The sequence below is a fragment of the Pinus tabuliformis genome, chromosome X, assembly GCF_031772625.1.
Source record: "Pinus tabuliformis cultivar Carrire ecotype Pingquan chromosome X, CPIR1, whole genome shotgun sequence".
Taxonomy (NCBI): domain Eukaryota; kingdom Viridiplantae; phylum Streptophyta; class Pinopsida; order Pinales; family Pinaceae; genus Pinus; species Pinus tabuliformis.
The window spans coordinates 1,116,994,024-1,117,010,302 of record NC_142308.1 but is presented as its reverse complement, the minus strand read 5'-3'; the positions used below and the strand labels follow the sequence as shown (position 1 = coordinate 1,117,010,302).

Genomic DNA, 16,279 nt, shown 5'->3' with positions numbered 1-16,279 from the left:
CATACCTAACTACCTCTTTCCATACATGAAGGAATTAGTTATACAGTTACAACTCAATCTTTATCATCATTTAACTAAACTAGACCACTTTTAACTACCTACCCTTATTGAAATTAACACAAATTTAACAACTAAGCCTTCCTCAAGTCTTGCATTTAGCCACAACATGTGACCACCGTGTCACATTGCTGGCCCGGTCTAGATTCTCTTGCATCAAACTCTCACGCTTGAAAACATTCATGATCTCTCGATCATGTGCTTTCAAAAAAGGAACGAAGGGAAATAAAATTCCTCCTGGATCCCAGACTTTGTCCTGGAGTTGTCTATATGCTCTGCTCCTCCATTTAGGCTGCATGTCAGCTGCTTCCTGCTTCATCTTCCCTCTCTGGTCACAATAGTTTGGAGCTGAAATAAGTTTGCCACCGTCTTCAATCTCATAATCTTCTTCTTTAACTTCATGAGTCCTGACCACCTGTGCAAGATTGTTTTCATGCATAAATATTTTAGTCACATCTTCTCCAAAAGACAAACCAACCTCTCGTTCGCTGGGTCCACGCCCTTTATGGAGCTGTGGATCGCTACAAAGTATTCTACACATCAAACCCTCTTCAGGGGGCCCGCGGAATTGAACAATTTCTTTGATATCTTCCAGTCTTATACCATCAACGCTAAAAGGACTTTGACGGACAACAAAAATCTTGTCATGGAGGATATGAGCCAAAGGCATGCAGCAAATCGCTTCAGCGAAAAGCTCACCCATACTTCCGCTGTACTTGGACTTGACTTCGCCCTCAAAACTATAAATTTGGTTCATACTCCTGCTTTCACGGTTTCCTCTTGCAAAATAGAGTTCAGTTGGACACATACACTTGAATACGAATAGCACAAGCATATCTTCAACATGGATGTCATCACAAATAGTGAATCGCCTTCCGTTCGGAATGTTGATGTCAACCAACGATGGCATCGCCTCTAGCAAATCTTTTACTTGTAATAATATTTGGGACGCACACCTTCCGCGCATATTTTCCTGATTCCTGAAGTCATCCATTACTGTTATATTTTCTCCTTCTATTCCATGCTGTCGCTCCACCTTTATTGAATGAAAATTAATGGATTCATCAACAGAGTGATTCTCAAGACCATTCACTGAGATGGCCTCAATAAATCTAACAATTATGACTGTTGTTTCTGTCTCTTCAAGATTTTTGGTGGTGTCAGGATCATTTGGACAAATTCTCTTACACTGCTGAAAATATTTTTGTACTTCGCTGATCACTTTTTCTGATGCTGCCAGCCTTTGCCTTCTGGTGTGCTTCAACATCAGTTCCTTTATGTTCTCAATCTTCGTTTCTAGTCTAGTCTTCTTCATTAATTCTTCCTTCCTGATTTAGCTGGTTGCTGCTGTCCAGCTGCATCTTCCTTTGTCTCACACATCTACACGGTGTGTCTCCTTTGAACAGAGTTTCAACTTGCTGTTCTGGACTTTTTTCTTTCATCAACACTTCAGTGTGTCGATTTAACTCCTTCAAAGAATTTTCAAATTTCCCCCCTGCATCATCTATTTTAATAATGCTTCTTTGCCTAGGTTCACAGTTGTGAACTTCCTCCCCTGCTTCTGCTTCTTTTGCTGCAAACTTCTTGCAATCTTCATCAGGTACTGGTGCTTTTAGCCATTTCTCCAGCAACTCTAGCTCCTTCTCCCATACATTAGCTTCTTGATGAGCGCTACTTTCTTTTCCTCCTTGATCCTGTCGCTGACTTCTTGTCATTGTCATCACTTCTTCCTTTTCTTCACCTTTTGCTAGGTGAACCTCTGCTTCATGTTGTCTTCTTTGAGGTATGTTGATCAATTCAACGTCTTCCACGGCTGACTCAATCATGCCTATCATCATGACAGCAGGATGATCTTTTGCTAAGCTTTCAAAAGTCATGGTCTTTTCTACATGAACTTCTTTGACAATCTTTGTTGGCTGTCCCTTTTCACCTTTATTCACTAATATCTTTGGGCTCTCGTCTTCTACCTAGTTTTCGCTTCCAGGACTGTCAGCTATATTCCGTGTGGGTGACATTGGATCGTTTGAAAACAATGTTGAGGAGCCATTGGGCGGAGAGGAACAATAGCCAGGACCACATTCTTCCTGCCAAGAAACGTCCCTACCAACTATGGGCAACCCTCTATCACTGTGAAGACAAGACGTCGACAATTTAAACCTTCCTCCAATTGATTTTATGTCTCCGCCTGCTAACTTCTCAAGTGAACCAGCTTGATATGCATCCCAAACCACGGGAGCGGAACAAGGTTGATCCATACCTTTGATGGCTTTTCCTCCAGGTTTTTGTTGGCCAACAAATAGAAAATTAAACGCTGACTTGTCTTCCCCTGCCTGTTGCACCGATACTCCCACGCCATTTAAGCCCTCTTTGACCTCTTCTGTCTCTCTCAGGCTGCTCTTGGAAAGTTGCACCTCCTCTGAACTTCCTTCGAGCGGCAACATCGTAGCCAAGGGCATATGCAACAAACAGTCATCAAGCTGTTGTGGAGCATCAATTATCTTATTTGCGTCTTTCCCACCAGTTTTATCTTCTGTCACCTGTTTCTCTGAATCTAGTCTTCCTGTCAACATTTCAGTACGCTGATGCAAGTTCTCTTCTGAACTTTTGAGACCCTCATATGATCTCACCACTTCCTCATCATCATCCAGAGATATTCCTTCCTCTGGCTTGCAGATAACTTCATCTGTTTCATCTGCTTCCCCTACTTCTTCAAGCATTTTCCTCTGAACAAATTTGCCTGCGGCATCTACCATGATCTTTGTCTTCATCCTTCCTTCTTGAGCTCCTCTCTCTACTGCAGCAGTTTCAAGTACAAACGTATCGCTGCTTCCTTCTTCCGAGTATTTATCTCCCGAAAGATTCTTCTCCATACTTGTGATAGCTTCACAAGATTGTGCATCCTCCTCAGTAAAACCTGTAATCACATTACAATTGTCAGCTATAAAAACACAAGATTTTACATCATCCAGTTGATCTGGATCTGCCCAATAACCCAAGAAATCATCAGTGATCTCCTCCTTTGTTTCACCAATGGAAGCCTCCACTTTCAACTCAGCTGCTCTGAGTTCTTCACGACTCAACTGTATACTCATCATCTTCTCGAGCTTCCTCAGCTCTTTTGTTAACTGCATGTTTATCTGTTGATCTCTTTTCTGTTGTAGCCTCTGCCACTTCACTCTCTTCCTCATATTCCAACCATGTCTATGGTCTCTCATATTTTCCTGTAACAACTCCATCAATAACTCAAGATGCACTGTTATCTCAGCTTTCTCTTTCTCATACTCTTTATCAGTTAACTGCTGTCTTATGCCACTTACCTTGGCATCTTCTTTCTCCCTCTTTCTACTGCGGCCTCTTTCTGAACCTCTGCTCTCTCCTTTATGACTTTCAATAGTCATATTCCTCTCCATGAGTTTCTCACCCATGAGTTGCACCAAGCCTCTACAACAGAAAATTCTTCTGCTGCCACTTACCTCACCAATCCCTTCCTCCGGATCTGGTCTTTTGGTAATCACTGGTCCTCTACTGGAACCTTTAAAGCTTTTCCCCACTGCTCCTTCAGGCTTCACTCATCTGCAACTTTATTCAACCTCTGTTGAATCTTCAGGTTCTGCCACATTCACTTAGAATCCTTTGTTGGACTCCTCTATCACTGCTCTATAGCTGTGATCTGATCCTTTTCGCTGAGACTTTCTTCAATCTGCTTGCAACCTGAACTCTGCAAAAAACTTTCAAACCAGAGAAAATATCATCTAACACCTCACCTTCAAGATCCTGTTGATCTTGCTTCACTTCGTCAACTGCACTTGCATATCTGCGCTGCAATCTTCATCAGTTCCAAAATCTGGCATTCATTCATCTCATGCAATTAACTCAATTAAAAAAAAAAACTTTCTTCTTCACACAGAGCTATTCCTGCTCTGATACCACTTGATGGGGCCAGCCCACGTGGTCCCGCCGTCAACGCGCTCCACTTGATGGTGTACCAACAAATAAATATATTAATCAAAATATTTTTGGATATATGTCAATTGATTTCAATCTGCGTTGAATTGAATGGGGTTACGGTGATTGTACGTTGGTTGTTTGTTTGGTGGACATCTGTCCCTCCTCGGAATTCTATGAACCCGCCTTGGTATAGGGTTTCACACCTTCGCGCTCATTTGGTTATTCGTTGTTTCTCTCGGTCATTTGCTCTGTGAGCTCTCGGCGACCTCTTGCAGCTTCACTGTGGATTTATTTGTGTTGTTTTGAGGCTTGTCTGCCTGGTTCTCTGAGCTACGTGCTCCTGGTAGCCTTCACGGCCTCGATGGTTCGGGACTCGATTGTTACTGAGTGTTTGGTGTCTGCCTTAGTGGGTCTCTGCCTCTGTGCGTCCTTTTCTCGGTTCGTTGTCTGTGTTTTCACGAGTATTTGCAGTTGGTTGATGGTCGTATGGTTCTTGGTGACATTTCTCCAGCGCTGGTTCGATTCCTCCACAAACTCGGCAGAATTATGGTGGCGATTTCCGTCGGTTCCTCTGCCAACTTACCTGGTAAGTTCCCTGTTCTATGCTGGATACTCGTACTCTTTTTCTATTTGGGTCTAACGTCTTTGGCTCCTCGTGAGCAGGAAGACAACTCGAAGGTATGGTTGCGGTTACGGCTTGCCTGTCAGGTAAACTAATTCACTATATTTTATTTGTTCCTTTAATTTCCAATTCCCCTATATTCCGTTTCATCGAGACTAATATCGTTTTGTCGATTCTCTTCAGAGGTAGAGCCACCCGAGGGTTTCGGTGCTTGGACACTCAACTGTTTCAAATGGAACACGAGTAGTGTTGTTCTGTTCGTTTGTGGTTTGCTTGACCTTAGTGTTATGACTTGTAGGGTTGATATTTTTGCTAGCCTTGAGCCACTGTCTGTATTTGGTTCTTTGGTCGTTAAGCACCATCGTTGGGTTATGGTAATGAGTTGGGGACTTATGGGGTTTGGCTTCCATTTGTAATTAGCATGATTCCCATGTCTGTGAACTGGGTTCGTTCCTTTGCTTTGAACATAATGTAAATGAACAATAAATTTTGATGACTGTATTTGTAGTTCTATGAATTCAACGCTGGAATTGATTTGGATTATATTTGTAAGTTCGCATACCTGGTATGGTTGTTTTATGTCTGGTTATTTTGTTTGAGCCACCTGTAGCTGGGCGTTGTTGCTTCTCCTCTGGCTTTGGTTATCTCTCCTTTTGATTTATAACCTGTAGCAATGCATTAACAATCTTCACATAATTATTTAATACCAATTATTACACAGTTTTGACGACGCTGTAGGGGTGAATGTGCACAGAAAAATTACATTTTCCTCTCTATATTTCTTCTTCAGTCCCCTCACCTTACCTCCCCTCTCTCCCCTCCATTCTACCTCCCCAAAAGGAAGTTATACATCAGTCATACCTAACTACCTCTTTCCATACATGAAGGAATTAGTTATACAGTTACAACTCAATCTTTATCATCATTTAACTAAGCTAGACCACTTTTAACTACATACCCTTATTGAAATTAACACAAATTTAACAACTAAGCCTTCCTCAAGTCTTGCATTTAGCCACAACATGTGACCACCCTGTCACATTGTTGGCCCGGTCTAGATGCTCCTGCATCACTTATTAGAATTGGAATAATCTCAACATGGAGACACTTATCAGAATTGGAATAATCTCAAATCCCTGGGAGATTGGTGGGTTGGGAGCCATACCACGAATCTAATTTTTTAAATTTATTAAAATTAATGGACCATTTTGGTAAATAAAATTTTCTTATATATAAATGAATGTTATAAATAATATTGAGTAACTTATTAGAACTTGAATACGCTCAAATCCCTAAAAAATTGGTGGGTGGGGAGCCACATGGCACAAATATAATTTTTAAAATTTATTAAAAGTAATGGACCATTTTACTAAATAAAATTTGCTTATATATAAATGAATGTTATAAATAATAATGAGGAACTTATTCGAATTGGAATAATCTCAACTTATTAGAATTGGAATAATCTCAAATCCCTAGGAACTTGGTGGGTGGGGAGCCATGTGGCAAAAATATAATTTTTTAAATTTATTAAAAGTAATGGACTATTTTTCTAAATAAAATTTGCTTATATATAAATGAATGTTATAAATAATAATGAGTAACTTGTTATAATTGGAATAATCTCAACATGAAGGAACTTATTAGAATTGGAATAATCTCAAATCCCTAGGAAATTGGTGGGTGGGGAGCCACGTGGCACAAATATAATTTTTTAAATTTATTAAAATTCAATGCAACCTTGCAAACTTTGTAATACACTACAAGGTTGATAAACAGTAAGAAGAAGCATATACTGAGCATATTCCCTTGAGAATCAATCTAGATCTTCAATTAAAAAAAAGTCAACAAACCTCCTTCTTTTAAATTAACTATTAAAATATATTTAATATTTATTATATTTCCATTTAATTATTAATAAATAATGAATACAATTATTATCAAATTTTCTTTATAAATATAAATTAACTCATCACTTTTATTTTACACCAAAGGAAAAAATATCTAAAATAACCTTTTAAAACATAACAATAAATCATATTAAAACCGTAAATTATATATGTTTTTTTAATTTTTAATAATTACATTTTTATATTTAACTAATAAATTTTTTTTAAAATAATTTTAAAATTTACTCAAATCAAAAAATCATATTTTATAAAAATATTTTTAAAATTTATTCCAACTAAAAAGTCATATTTTTATAAATCATATGTAACTTTGTTCTATCCATAAAACATATTAAACTTATTACACTATGTTTACAATTTTCTTGATTGTTGAATTGTTAGAGAATTGAAATGAAAAAGTTTTCAGAAAAGAATGGAGTTAAAAGAATACTAACTAGTATAAATACATTTTAAAAATATAATTAAAAAATTATTGCAACAAGAAGAATGTCTTACTAATGCACACTTTTACTTAAATAACCATGTATAAAAAGGTTATGGGTCAACTTTAAGTTAGGAAAAAATAGAATTACACATCTTATTGTAAAATAAACGATTTTTCTAAATAAAATTTGTTTATATATAAATGAATGTTATAAATAATAATGAGGAACTTAACATGGAGGAACTTATTAGAATTGGAATAATCTCAAATCTCTAAGAAATTGGTGGGTGGAACTTATTAGAATTGAAATAATCTCAAATTCCTAGGAAATTGGTGGGTGGGGAGTCACGTGGGATGAATATAATTTTTTAAATTTATTTAAAGTAATGGACCATTTTGCTAAATATAATTTTCTTATATATAAATGGATATTATAAATAATAATGAACACCTTTTCATGGAGGAACTTATTATAATTGGAATAATCTCAAATCCCTATGAAATTGGTGGGTGGCATGAATATAGTTTTTTAAATTTAATAAAAGTCAATGCAACCTAACAAACTATGCAATACACTACAACCGTTGATAAACGTGCATATTCCCTTGAGAATTAATCTAGGCCCCCAATTAAAAAAATAAAAAAAATCAGCAAATCCTTATCCACCTTAAGTTCAAATAAGAAGCTTTAAGGAAACATAAGATTAGTCAGATGCGTAATCGCTAGATTTAAGCACATGCCACGAAACATACGGGGAGCGTTTACATTAACGGGGAGCCAACAATCTCCCCCCAACGCGAGCCCAATGTGTTTCGAACTCGAGACCATGGGGAGTGTTGACCTTTTACATCGCCATTAACGGGGAGCCAACATTTGATTCTTGCATAAAGTAAGCGTGTGTTTCGATCGGTGGTTTATATGTTTAGCTTATTTTGTAATCTTTTATTTGAAGTATTTTCTAAATTTTATTTATTCTAATTTAGTTGATATTTTGGATATGAATAATTATATAAAAGGTAAGGATGTGTGATTTAACAATAATTAATTTAAATTTTATTAGGCTATGTATTGTTATAGATTATAGCATTTGTTTGTCTAGTCAGTGATTAGCATTTTCTTTGTGTTAAAGTATGTTGTTTTTATTGCAATTTTAACCAAAGTTTGGAGAAAATGCTTAATATTCCAATTTTCTTGTAAAATAAAAAATAATTTTCTTATTTTTTAGTAGTTTTATTTCTAATTTTTGATTGGTTGAGTAAACTCTGATGGGACATAACCTTTTATTTTTGTAATTTATCAGTGCCTAACAAATAATTAAAAAAAAGAAACTAATTTTGTGAGTGGCCATTGCCTAGGTGAATGCTCTGGACTGACAATGATGCTGGCACTATTATGCAACTGCACTTCCCAATGGTATCGGAACTGACACGGTTGTTGGTCTTTTACATAGAAGAGAGACAAAGAAAAAAAAAAATACATAAAAACTTAAACGAATATCCACTATGTAGATTCTGAAAAAATTGAATGTCCTTTACCTAAACGAGAGGAAGAAGATGAATGAAAAAGAATCTCCCATTAATAATTGTAACTCATCTACTACTAAATAACTTTGGAATATAACTCATACACATCGGGCACTCCTCTCTCCACACAAGAAAAGATCCGCACACTACGTGATAAACACTTGCTTGTCTAGAGATGTAACAGAGAAGCAAAATGATGTCCCTTGCATATACGTGGCAAATAAAAAATATGTGGACTATTACATAAACTAGAACAAGACCTATGATTCTAATGCTTCTAGTGTCACAACCTTGACTCGAATCATAAGTGCTTTGCGGGCGTAGGTGTCGGGGCTTTTTATTCGACTTTACACTTGTATTCTTGCCTTCTTTACACTTGTATTCTTGGCACGTTCTGCACACATTTCAAATCCTTCACCATTATATTTTCATGTGAAGGCTTCATCTGTCTCCTTAGGATGAAGCTTGTTGCGTATGGAAAAATCAGGGTATGAAGAAAATTTGAAACAACCCCACATGACTCGATCTTTAGACTTGAGGCCTTCGAAACCCGAGCTGAAATCTGTAAAATCATCAATGCAGATAACATACAAACATATAGCTCGGACATATAAAATTATAGTCGAAATACAAGTTTTCCCCTGTTGTGTGGAGCTCTGCATTCCATACAAAGATGTGGCCTGTCTGGTGTGGTCTCGATTGTCAAATACTTTCTAAACTCTCTAATTATACAAAAATAGTTTGCATATCTTCTTCGAGGTCTGAACCTTGGTTCATAAGTTTTATTGCTAGGAACAAGAAGAAAGCTAGAAAAACAAACTATTTGAATATCTTTTTTTTTTTGGAGATTCTACCTTTGGTTGATGTTAAAGTAAGTTAATTATTCTCGCATGAGGAGTTGGTTAAAATTCGAGAGTCAGTTAATTGAGTGTTCAGTCAAGTCTAGTTAATTTGTAGTCGAATTTATGGCGTGTGGTTGCATGTCAAGTTATTTTAAGCAAGTGGATAGTTGGAAAAAAGTTAAATACCTTTCATCGAGTTCATTGTAATGATCAATTTTTTGTGTGATCAATAGAAGAGCCGCAACTCATATGTTTTGTGTGAATTTTGTGTTTAAAATCTTCTACTTTTCCAACAAACTGATATCAGAAATGAGAAAAGATCACAAGATCCACGGTGCATGCAAAGCAAATGAAAAAAAGGCCTGACAAATGTATGTTGCAAATTTATTAAACTGTCAAAAAAGACATCAATTTCACACTTTGTTAGTGTAAAAACCATGCAAAGATCGTTTAACTACGACTATGAAAAAAATCAAGTTAATTCCGCAGTTTATTACTTGTCGGGGTGCGCAAGCGAAAAATTCAAAATTCGTAGGCCAATACGAAAGTCAAAGCAATAAATTGTTTTTTAACGGCACGCGCGTTCTCATTTTTTAAAAGGTTTGAACGAGTTATAAAAACGACTTGTGTACGTCATATTTACGTCGTAAGGCGTTCCCTCTGAGAAAGATCTCCCTAAAATGTGAGGTGTGCGATCGTGAGCCATTGATTTTGTGTGTTAGATGATTGGAGTGTTTTCGGCCGTTCATTTAATCTGTTTTATTTATAAAAAAAAATGATATTTTCCCATGCTAATGGGCCATGAAAAGCCAGACCTCGCCTGCTGGCCATGAGACTCTTCTGCTGCCTTCGCATAGACTGCCTGCTGGCAAAGAGACTCTGCGATAAGACTCTTCTGCTGCCTTCGCATGCTGGCAAAGAGACTCTGCGATAAGACTCTTCTGCTGCCTTCGCATAGCCTGCCTGGTGGCGATGAGACTCTTCGCAGAGATTCTTTGTCGACAGTTATTTGGCCTCCATGATTCAGTGGATTAGTAGCTATTTAAGGTTCGACCCACAGCTATCAAACCCTCCTCGTTTACGTTTTCCTACTGTTCATACTACATAGCTGTCTCTTCTATAAGCTTACATGCTTTCTGGGTTTGTCAAGTATCCAGTTATGATCCAAGTCCTCCAAGGTACGAACTCTCTATCCGGTCAACGGTATCATGCATTGATTTTTCTGTGCTGAAATTCCTGATGCTGAAATACTTTTGCTGTTTGAATTATTTCACTGTTTGAATTACAAAATTTGTAAAGTGTGTGCTTGAATGTCAAGAATAGTATTATTCTAATGAGAGAAAGCATGAGATTTTTGCCAATTCCCGACCAGCCTCCGAGTGATTAAATTGGTATTCTTCAACTTTCACAAGCTGAAAAGTCATTCATATATCCCTGGTACCTGCTTTTGATTTCTTTGCTTGCATAATGACCTTTAAAACATATCCCTAAACTTCTCGTTTCTCTTAACTCAGGTTCCTGGATTCTTAGATACATGTGCTTCTTAAAACTCTGAACAATACAGATATATGAATTTCCACCATATCTGTCATTTGCAAAATATGCAGTGTTTAAGGATTCTGCCATTCAAAATTTGAGTAGGAATTATGATGTTAATATCCTGGTCAACCAAAGAATCGAATCTATGCATTAGTGACGTATCCAACAGAGGTGCAATATGTTCATGGCTGAGGATTTTCATTCTCTCCCAAAGTCTTGTAGGTGATTTGTTTACCTAGAGAAAAATACGTTCTTTAGAACCGACCCTACTTTTCTATCTGCTCCGATAATTGGGATATCTTAACATTTGCAAATCTCTTGCCCTCCTTGAGTAAATTTTTCCAATCCCTTGGTAGCATTGCTTTTTGTTTTGAAATGGCACATCCATTATAGGGATTTGACAGATTGTTTCCTTTTGAAGTCAATGAAATGGCTATCAAAGCAAACCTTATCTGACTTGACTTGACACTGATTTGGGGTTGTTGTGGATCTTGCTTTCATATCACTGTTTATTTTCTGTGAATGATAGCACATCACTGTTTATTTTCTGTGAATGATAGCACATCACTGTTTCATAGAGATTTTCTAAGGGCATCTACCTCCAAATGTAAGGAATCTCTTTCATTTGCATTTTGGGCTGCTTGAAAAGCCATTTCAGTGCATTTTTCATCCAGTACTGTGCACTTACCACTAATCTCTTCAAGTTGGGCACATTTCTGAGATAGCTCAACTAACTTAACATTCATATCTTGAATATCTTGGTCCTTTGAAAACAAAACAGACTCAAGTTCTCTTATAGTGGGTTCAAACTGTGATCTTTCATCCAATGCTTTCTGCAAATGTTTCATGAACTTGCTACAGTCAGCGACCAGGATGTCCAATGCCACAAAAGATTGCATGTTTTCTTCTCCAACTTCACTGGACTCTGCATGCCGCAGACGATCAACTAGCTCTTCACTATGCTCAGTCATCCTCTCTTGCTGCTGGACCAACTTTCTAAGCTGATCATGGATAATAGCAAGTTGTTGTATAGCTGAATCTCTCTCCCCCTGCATCACAGAAACTCCTTAGTTTTTCAAATGAATTCTGCATTTCTGAAATCTCTAAACTATGGAATTCAAATATTACCTGCAAGATTGTACATTTTGCAAGATGTTTTACTGTAAAACTCACAGCAGTAGCAAGCTGCAAATCAATATTTCAAATTTCTGATTCATTAATAGATTTAGATGGTTGAATGGTTTCCTCAATGTTTTCTGCCTTATGAACTGTTGAATTTTGACAATCAGTTTTCTGAACACCCAATGATGTTTCTTGGTCAGTATACTCTCCATGCAATGGTTCTGTTTGACTCTGCAACAAAGCTGAGTCGCATCTTGCCTCAGGGATAGGTAGAAAGCATTCACCCTCTACCTCTGTTAACATATGTCTATGCTTGCACACATTGCTTGCAAAATTCATATTTTCTGATGTAGCTTTATGAAGCTCAAGTACCATATCTCTCAATTGCTTATCACGTTCTGATTTTTCATCTTGCCTCCTTGATAAATATTCCTTGCAATCATATAGCTCTGCAGAAAGTTTGGCATTCTCCTCAGAGAATCGATTCCTTTCTTCTTCATGTTTTTGGTGGAAATCAGCTTCTTTTTTCATTTGCTCCAGCTCAGCTCTCACTACATGAAGATATTCAGATAGCTCTGCTCTCTCATTTTCTAATTTTTTGACCAAGACCTTGAATTCATCAAGATCATTCATCGCTTTAACCTTTTCAGCCTTTATTTCATGCATTTCATCACTAAGTTGAGATATTTGACCATTAAGTTCATAACACGAACATACCCAACAACGATTACTTCAATGGAAACATATTTAATGTTGGCTTCCTTCCTTAGAACAGCGTGGTGGACTGTCTGGCTGAGATGAAGAATGGGACCTGTGTTGTTGCAAGGATTGGGAGTCAAGGGCTGCTTTGCTTTTGGGGTGGGCTTCTGATAACATTGAAACGACATCTCTCATCGATGGTCGGTTGATTGGAGACCTACTAGTGCAGAGGAGAGCCACTCTGAGGACCAGCATCATCTCTTCCTTGACTGAGAAACTTGGAACTCTAACACTTTGATCTAAGATCTTTTCCATCCCTTCCTTGGTCTGAACTCTTTCCTTGACCCAGTCCACAATGTTGACACCTTCTCCAAATTCTGGATCCATTGGCTGTCTTCCAGTCAAGAGCTCTAAGAGGACCACCCCAAAGCTGTATATGTCACTTTTCTCAAAGACTTGAAGTGTGTAGGCATATTCTGCACAAATCCAAAAGATGCATAGACTCATGGACTTAATATATAGCTACCATCCTCAATTAATGAAACAATACAAGTCTGTGCTAGGTTTAACATATAACTTTCAGATATATATTACAAGAGAAAATCTGTGTAAGAATTTGATTGGCTATGTAGAAAACAATGAATGCTACCTTATAGCAAATTTAGGATTTTGAACTAAGCTGGGCTAAAACATAACTCCATACCCATCAATCACTGAGAATCTGATACACAAACTAACTTACAAATACATAAAAATAATAAGACCTTTTCCATAAGGTTGTCTGATCTGAGAATACTCATATTTCTGAATTCCTTCTTCAAATCCAAACAGTAGCTAAAACCGATTCCCTTTTACTTTTGTGTTCAGCTAATCTTAATGCTTTAGGGATGTAAAACCAATACAAGATTCTCCTTTTGTATTCTTAGATTTTCCAAGGTAAGCAATCATGAAACTGAAAGAAAAATGCACTTAGACCATCCTAACTCACTTTGTAAGTAAATTATTCACATCAGAGACAATCATGTTAACATAAAATGGATTGATGGAGTATCATTCAAGAACAAAGTATAACCTACGATGTTAGACACTTTGCAAGTATATTGTTCACACCAGAGACAACCATGTTGGTACCATATCTCTCAATTGCTTATCACGTTCTGATTTTTCATCTTGCCTCCTTGATAAATATTCCTTGCAATCATATAGCTCTGCAGAAAGTTTGGCATTCTCCTCAGAGAATCGATTCCTTTCTTCTTCATGTTTTTGGTGGAAATCAGCTTCTTTTTTCATTTGCTCCATCTCATCTCTCACTACATGAAGATATTCAGATAGCTCTGCTCTCTCATTTTCTAATTTTTTGACCAAGACCTTGAATTCATCAAGATCATTCATCGCTTTAACCTTTTCAGCCTTTATTTCATGCATTTCATCACTAAGTTGAGATATTTGACCATTAAGTTCATAACACGAACATACCCAACAACGATTACTTCAATGGAAACATATTTAATGTTGGCTTCCTTCCTTAGAACAGCGTGGTGGACTGTCTGGCTGAGATGAAGAATGGGACCTGTGTTGTTGCAAGGATTGGGAGTCAAGGGCTGCTTTGCTTTTGGGGTGGGCTTCTGATAACATTGAAACAACATCTCTCATCGATGGTCGGTTGATTGGAGACCTACTAGTGCAGAGGAGAGCCACTCTGAGGACCAGCATCATCTCTTCCTTGACTGAGAAACTTGGAACTCTAACACTTTGATCTAAGATCTTTTCCATCCCTTCCTTGGTCTGAACTCTTTCCTTGACCCAGTCCACAATGTTGACACCTTCTCCAAATTCTGGATCCATTGGCTGTCTTCCAGTCAAGAGCTCTAAGAGGACCACCCCAAAGCTGTATATGTCACTTTTCTCAAAGACTTGAAGTGTGTAGGCATATTCTGCACAAATCCAAAAGATGCATAGACTCATGGACTTAATAGATTGCTACCATCCTCAATTAATGAAACAGTACAAGTCTGTGCTAGGTTTAACATATAACTTTCAGATATATATTACAAGAGAAAATCTGTGTAAGAATTTGATTGGCTATGTAGAAAACAATGAATGCTACCTTATAGCAAATTTAGGATTTTGAACTAAACTGGGCTAAAACATAACTCCATACCCATCAATCACTGAGAATCTGATACACAAACTAACTTACAAATACATAAAAATAATAAGACCTTTTCCATAAGGTTGTCTGATCTGAGAATACTCATATTTCTGAATTCCTTCTTCAAATCCAAACAGTAGCTAAAACCGATTCCCTTTTACTTTTGTGTTCAGCTAATCTTAATGCTTTAGGGATGTAAAACCAATACAAGATTCTCCTTTTGTATTCTTAGATTTTCCAAGGTAAACAATCATGAAACTGAAAGAAAAATGCACTTAGACCATCCTAACTCACTTTGTAAGTAAATTATTCACATCAGAGACAATCATGTTAACATAAAATGGATTGATGGAGTATCATTCAAGAACAAAGTATAACCTACGATGTTAGACACTTTGCAAGTATATTGTTCACACCAGAGACAACCATGTTGACATAGAATGGATTGATGGAGTAACCTAAGATGTTAAACACTTTGTAAGTAAATTGCTCACATCAGAGACAATCATGTAACATAAAATGGATGGACAGAGTATCATTCAAGAACAAGCTATATCCTAAGATGTTAGAATGTATATGGTTTCTGAAAAGAAAATTAATGTTACCATAAAAGAATGACCACTTATAGTTCTAAAGTTTGAAACTACTTTACCTGGAGCAATGTAGCCATAGGAGCCAATAACAGAAGACATGGCCTCCGAACCAGTTCGAATCAGCTTTGCAACTCCAAAATCTGCAACCCTTGCAGTCATGTCAGAATCAAGCAATATATTGCTAGGCTTAACATCTCTGTGTACAATGGCAGGACGACAATCTTGATGAAGATAGCATAAGCCCAGAGCCTCAGGTTCCTGGATTCTTAGATACATGTGCTTCTTAAAACTCTGAACAATACAGATATATGAATTTCCACCATATCTGTCATTTGCAAAATATGCAGTGTTTAAGGATTCTGCCATGCAAAATTTGAGTAGGAATTATGATGTTAATATCCTGGTCAACCAAAGAATTGAATCTATGCATTAGTGACGTATCCAACAGAAGTGCGATATGTTCATGGCTGAGGATTTTCATTCTCTCCCAAAGTCTTGTAGGTGATTTGTTTACCTAGAGAAAAATACGTTCTTTAGAACCGACCCTACTTTTCTATTTGCTCCGATAATTCGGATATCTTAACATTTGCAAATCTCTTGCCCTCCTTGAGTAAATTTTTCCAATCCCTTGGTAGCATTGCTTTTTGTTTTGAAATGGCACATCCATTATAGGGATTTGACAAATTGTTTCCTTTTGAAGTCAATGAAATGGCTATCAAAGCAAACCTTATCTGACTTGACTTGACACTGATTTGGGGTTGTTGTGGATCTTGCTTTCATATCACTGTTTATTTTCTGTGAATGATAGCACATCACTGTTAGGTTGAATTTTCTCATCATCTCAGAGC

General features: G+C 37.1%; 2 protein-coding genes across 2 annotated transcripts; both read right to left on the bottom strand.

Moving 5' to 3' along the window:
- Window positions 1-11,044: 11,044 nt before the first annotated feature.
- On the bottom strand, window positions 11,045-12,620 carry LOC149143736 (uncharacterized). Its single transcript, XM_089451925.1, has 3 exons — window positions 12,279-12,620; window positions 11,994-12,050; window positions 11,045-11,914 (listed from the first exon to the last, which is right to left on the bottom strand). The coding sequence occupies exons 1-3, from the start codon at window positions 12,618-12,620 to the stop codon at window positions 11,438-11,440; spliced, it is 876 nt and encodes a 291-aa protein (XP_089308051.1). The 3' UTR covers window positions 11,045-11,437.
- An 865-nt stretch (window positions 12,621-13,485) lies between these two features.
- On the bottom strand, window positions 13,486-16,051 carry LOC149143735 (leucine-rich repeat receptor-like protein kinase TDR). Its single transcript, XM_089448327.1, has 2 exons — window positions 15,491-16,051; window positions 13,486-14,620 (listed from the first exon to the last, which is right to left on the bottom strand). The coding sequence occupies exons 1-2, from the start codon at window positions 15,795-15,797 to the stop codon at window positions 14,193-14,195; spliced, it is 735 nt and encodes a 244-aa protein (XP_089304453.1). The 5' UTR covers window positions 15,798-16,051; the 3' UTR covers window positions 13,486-14,192.
- Window positions 16,052-16,279: the final 228 nt, after the last annotated feature.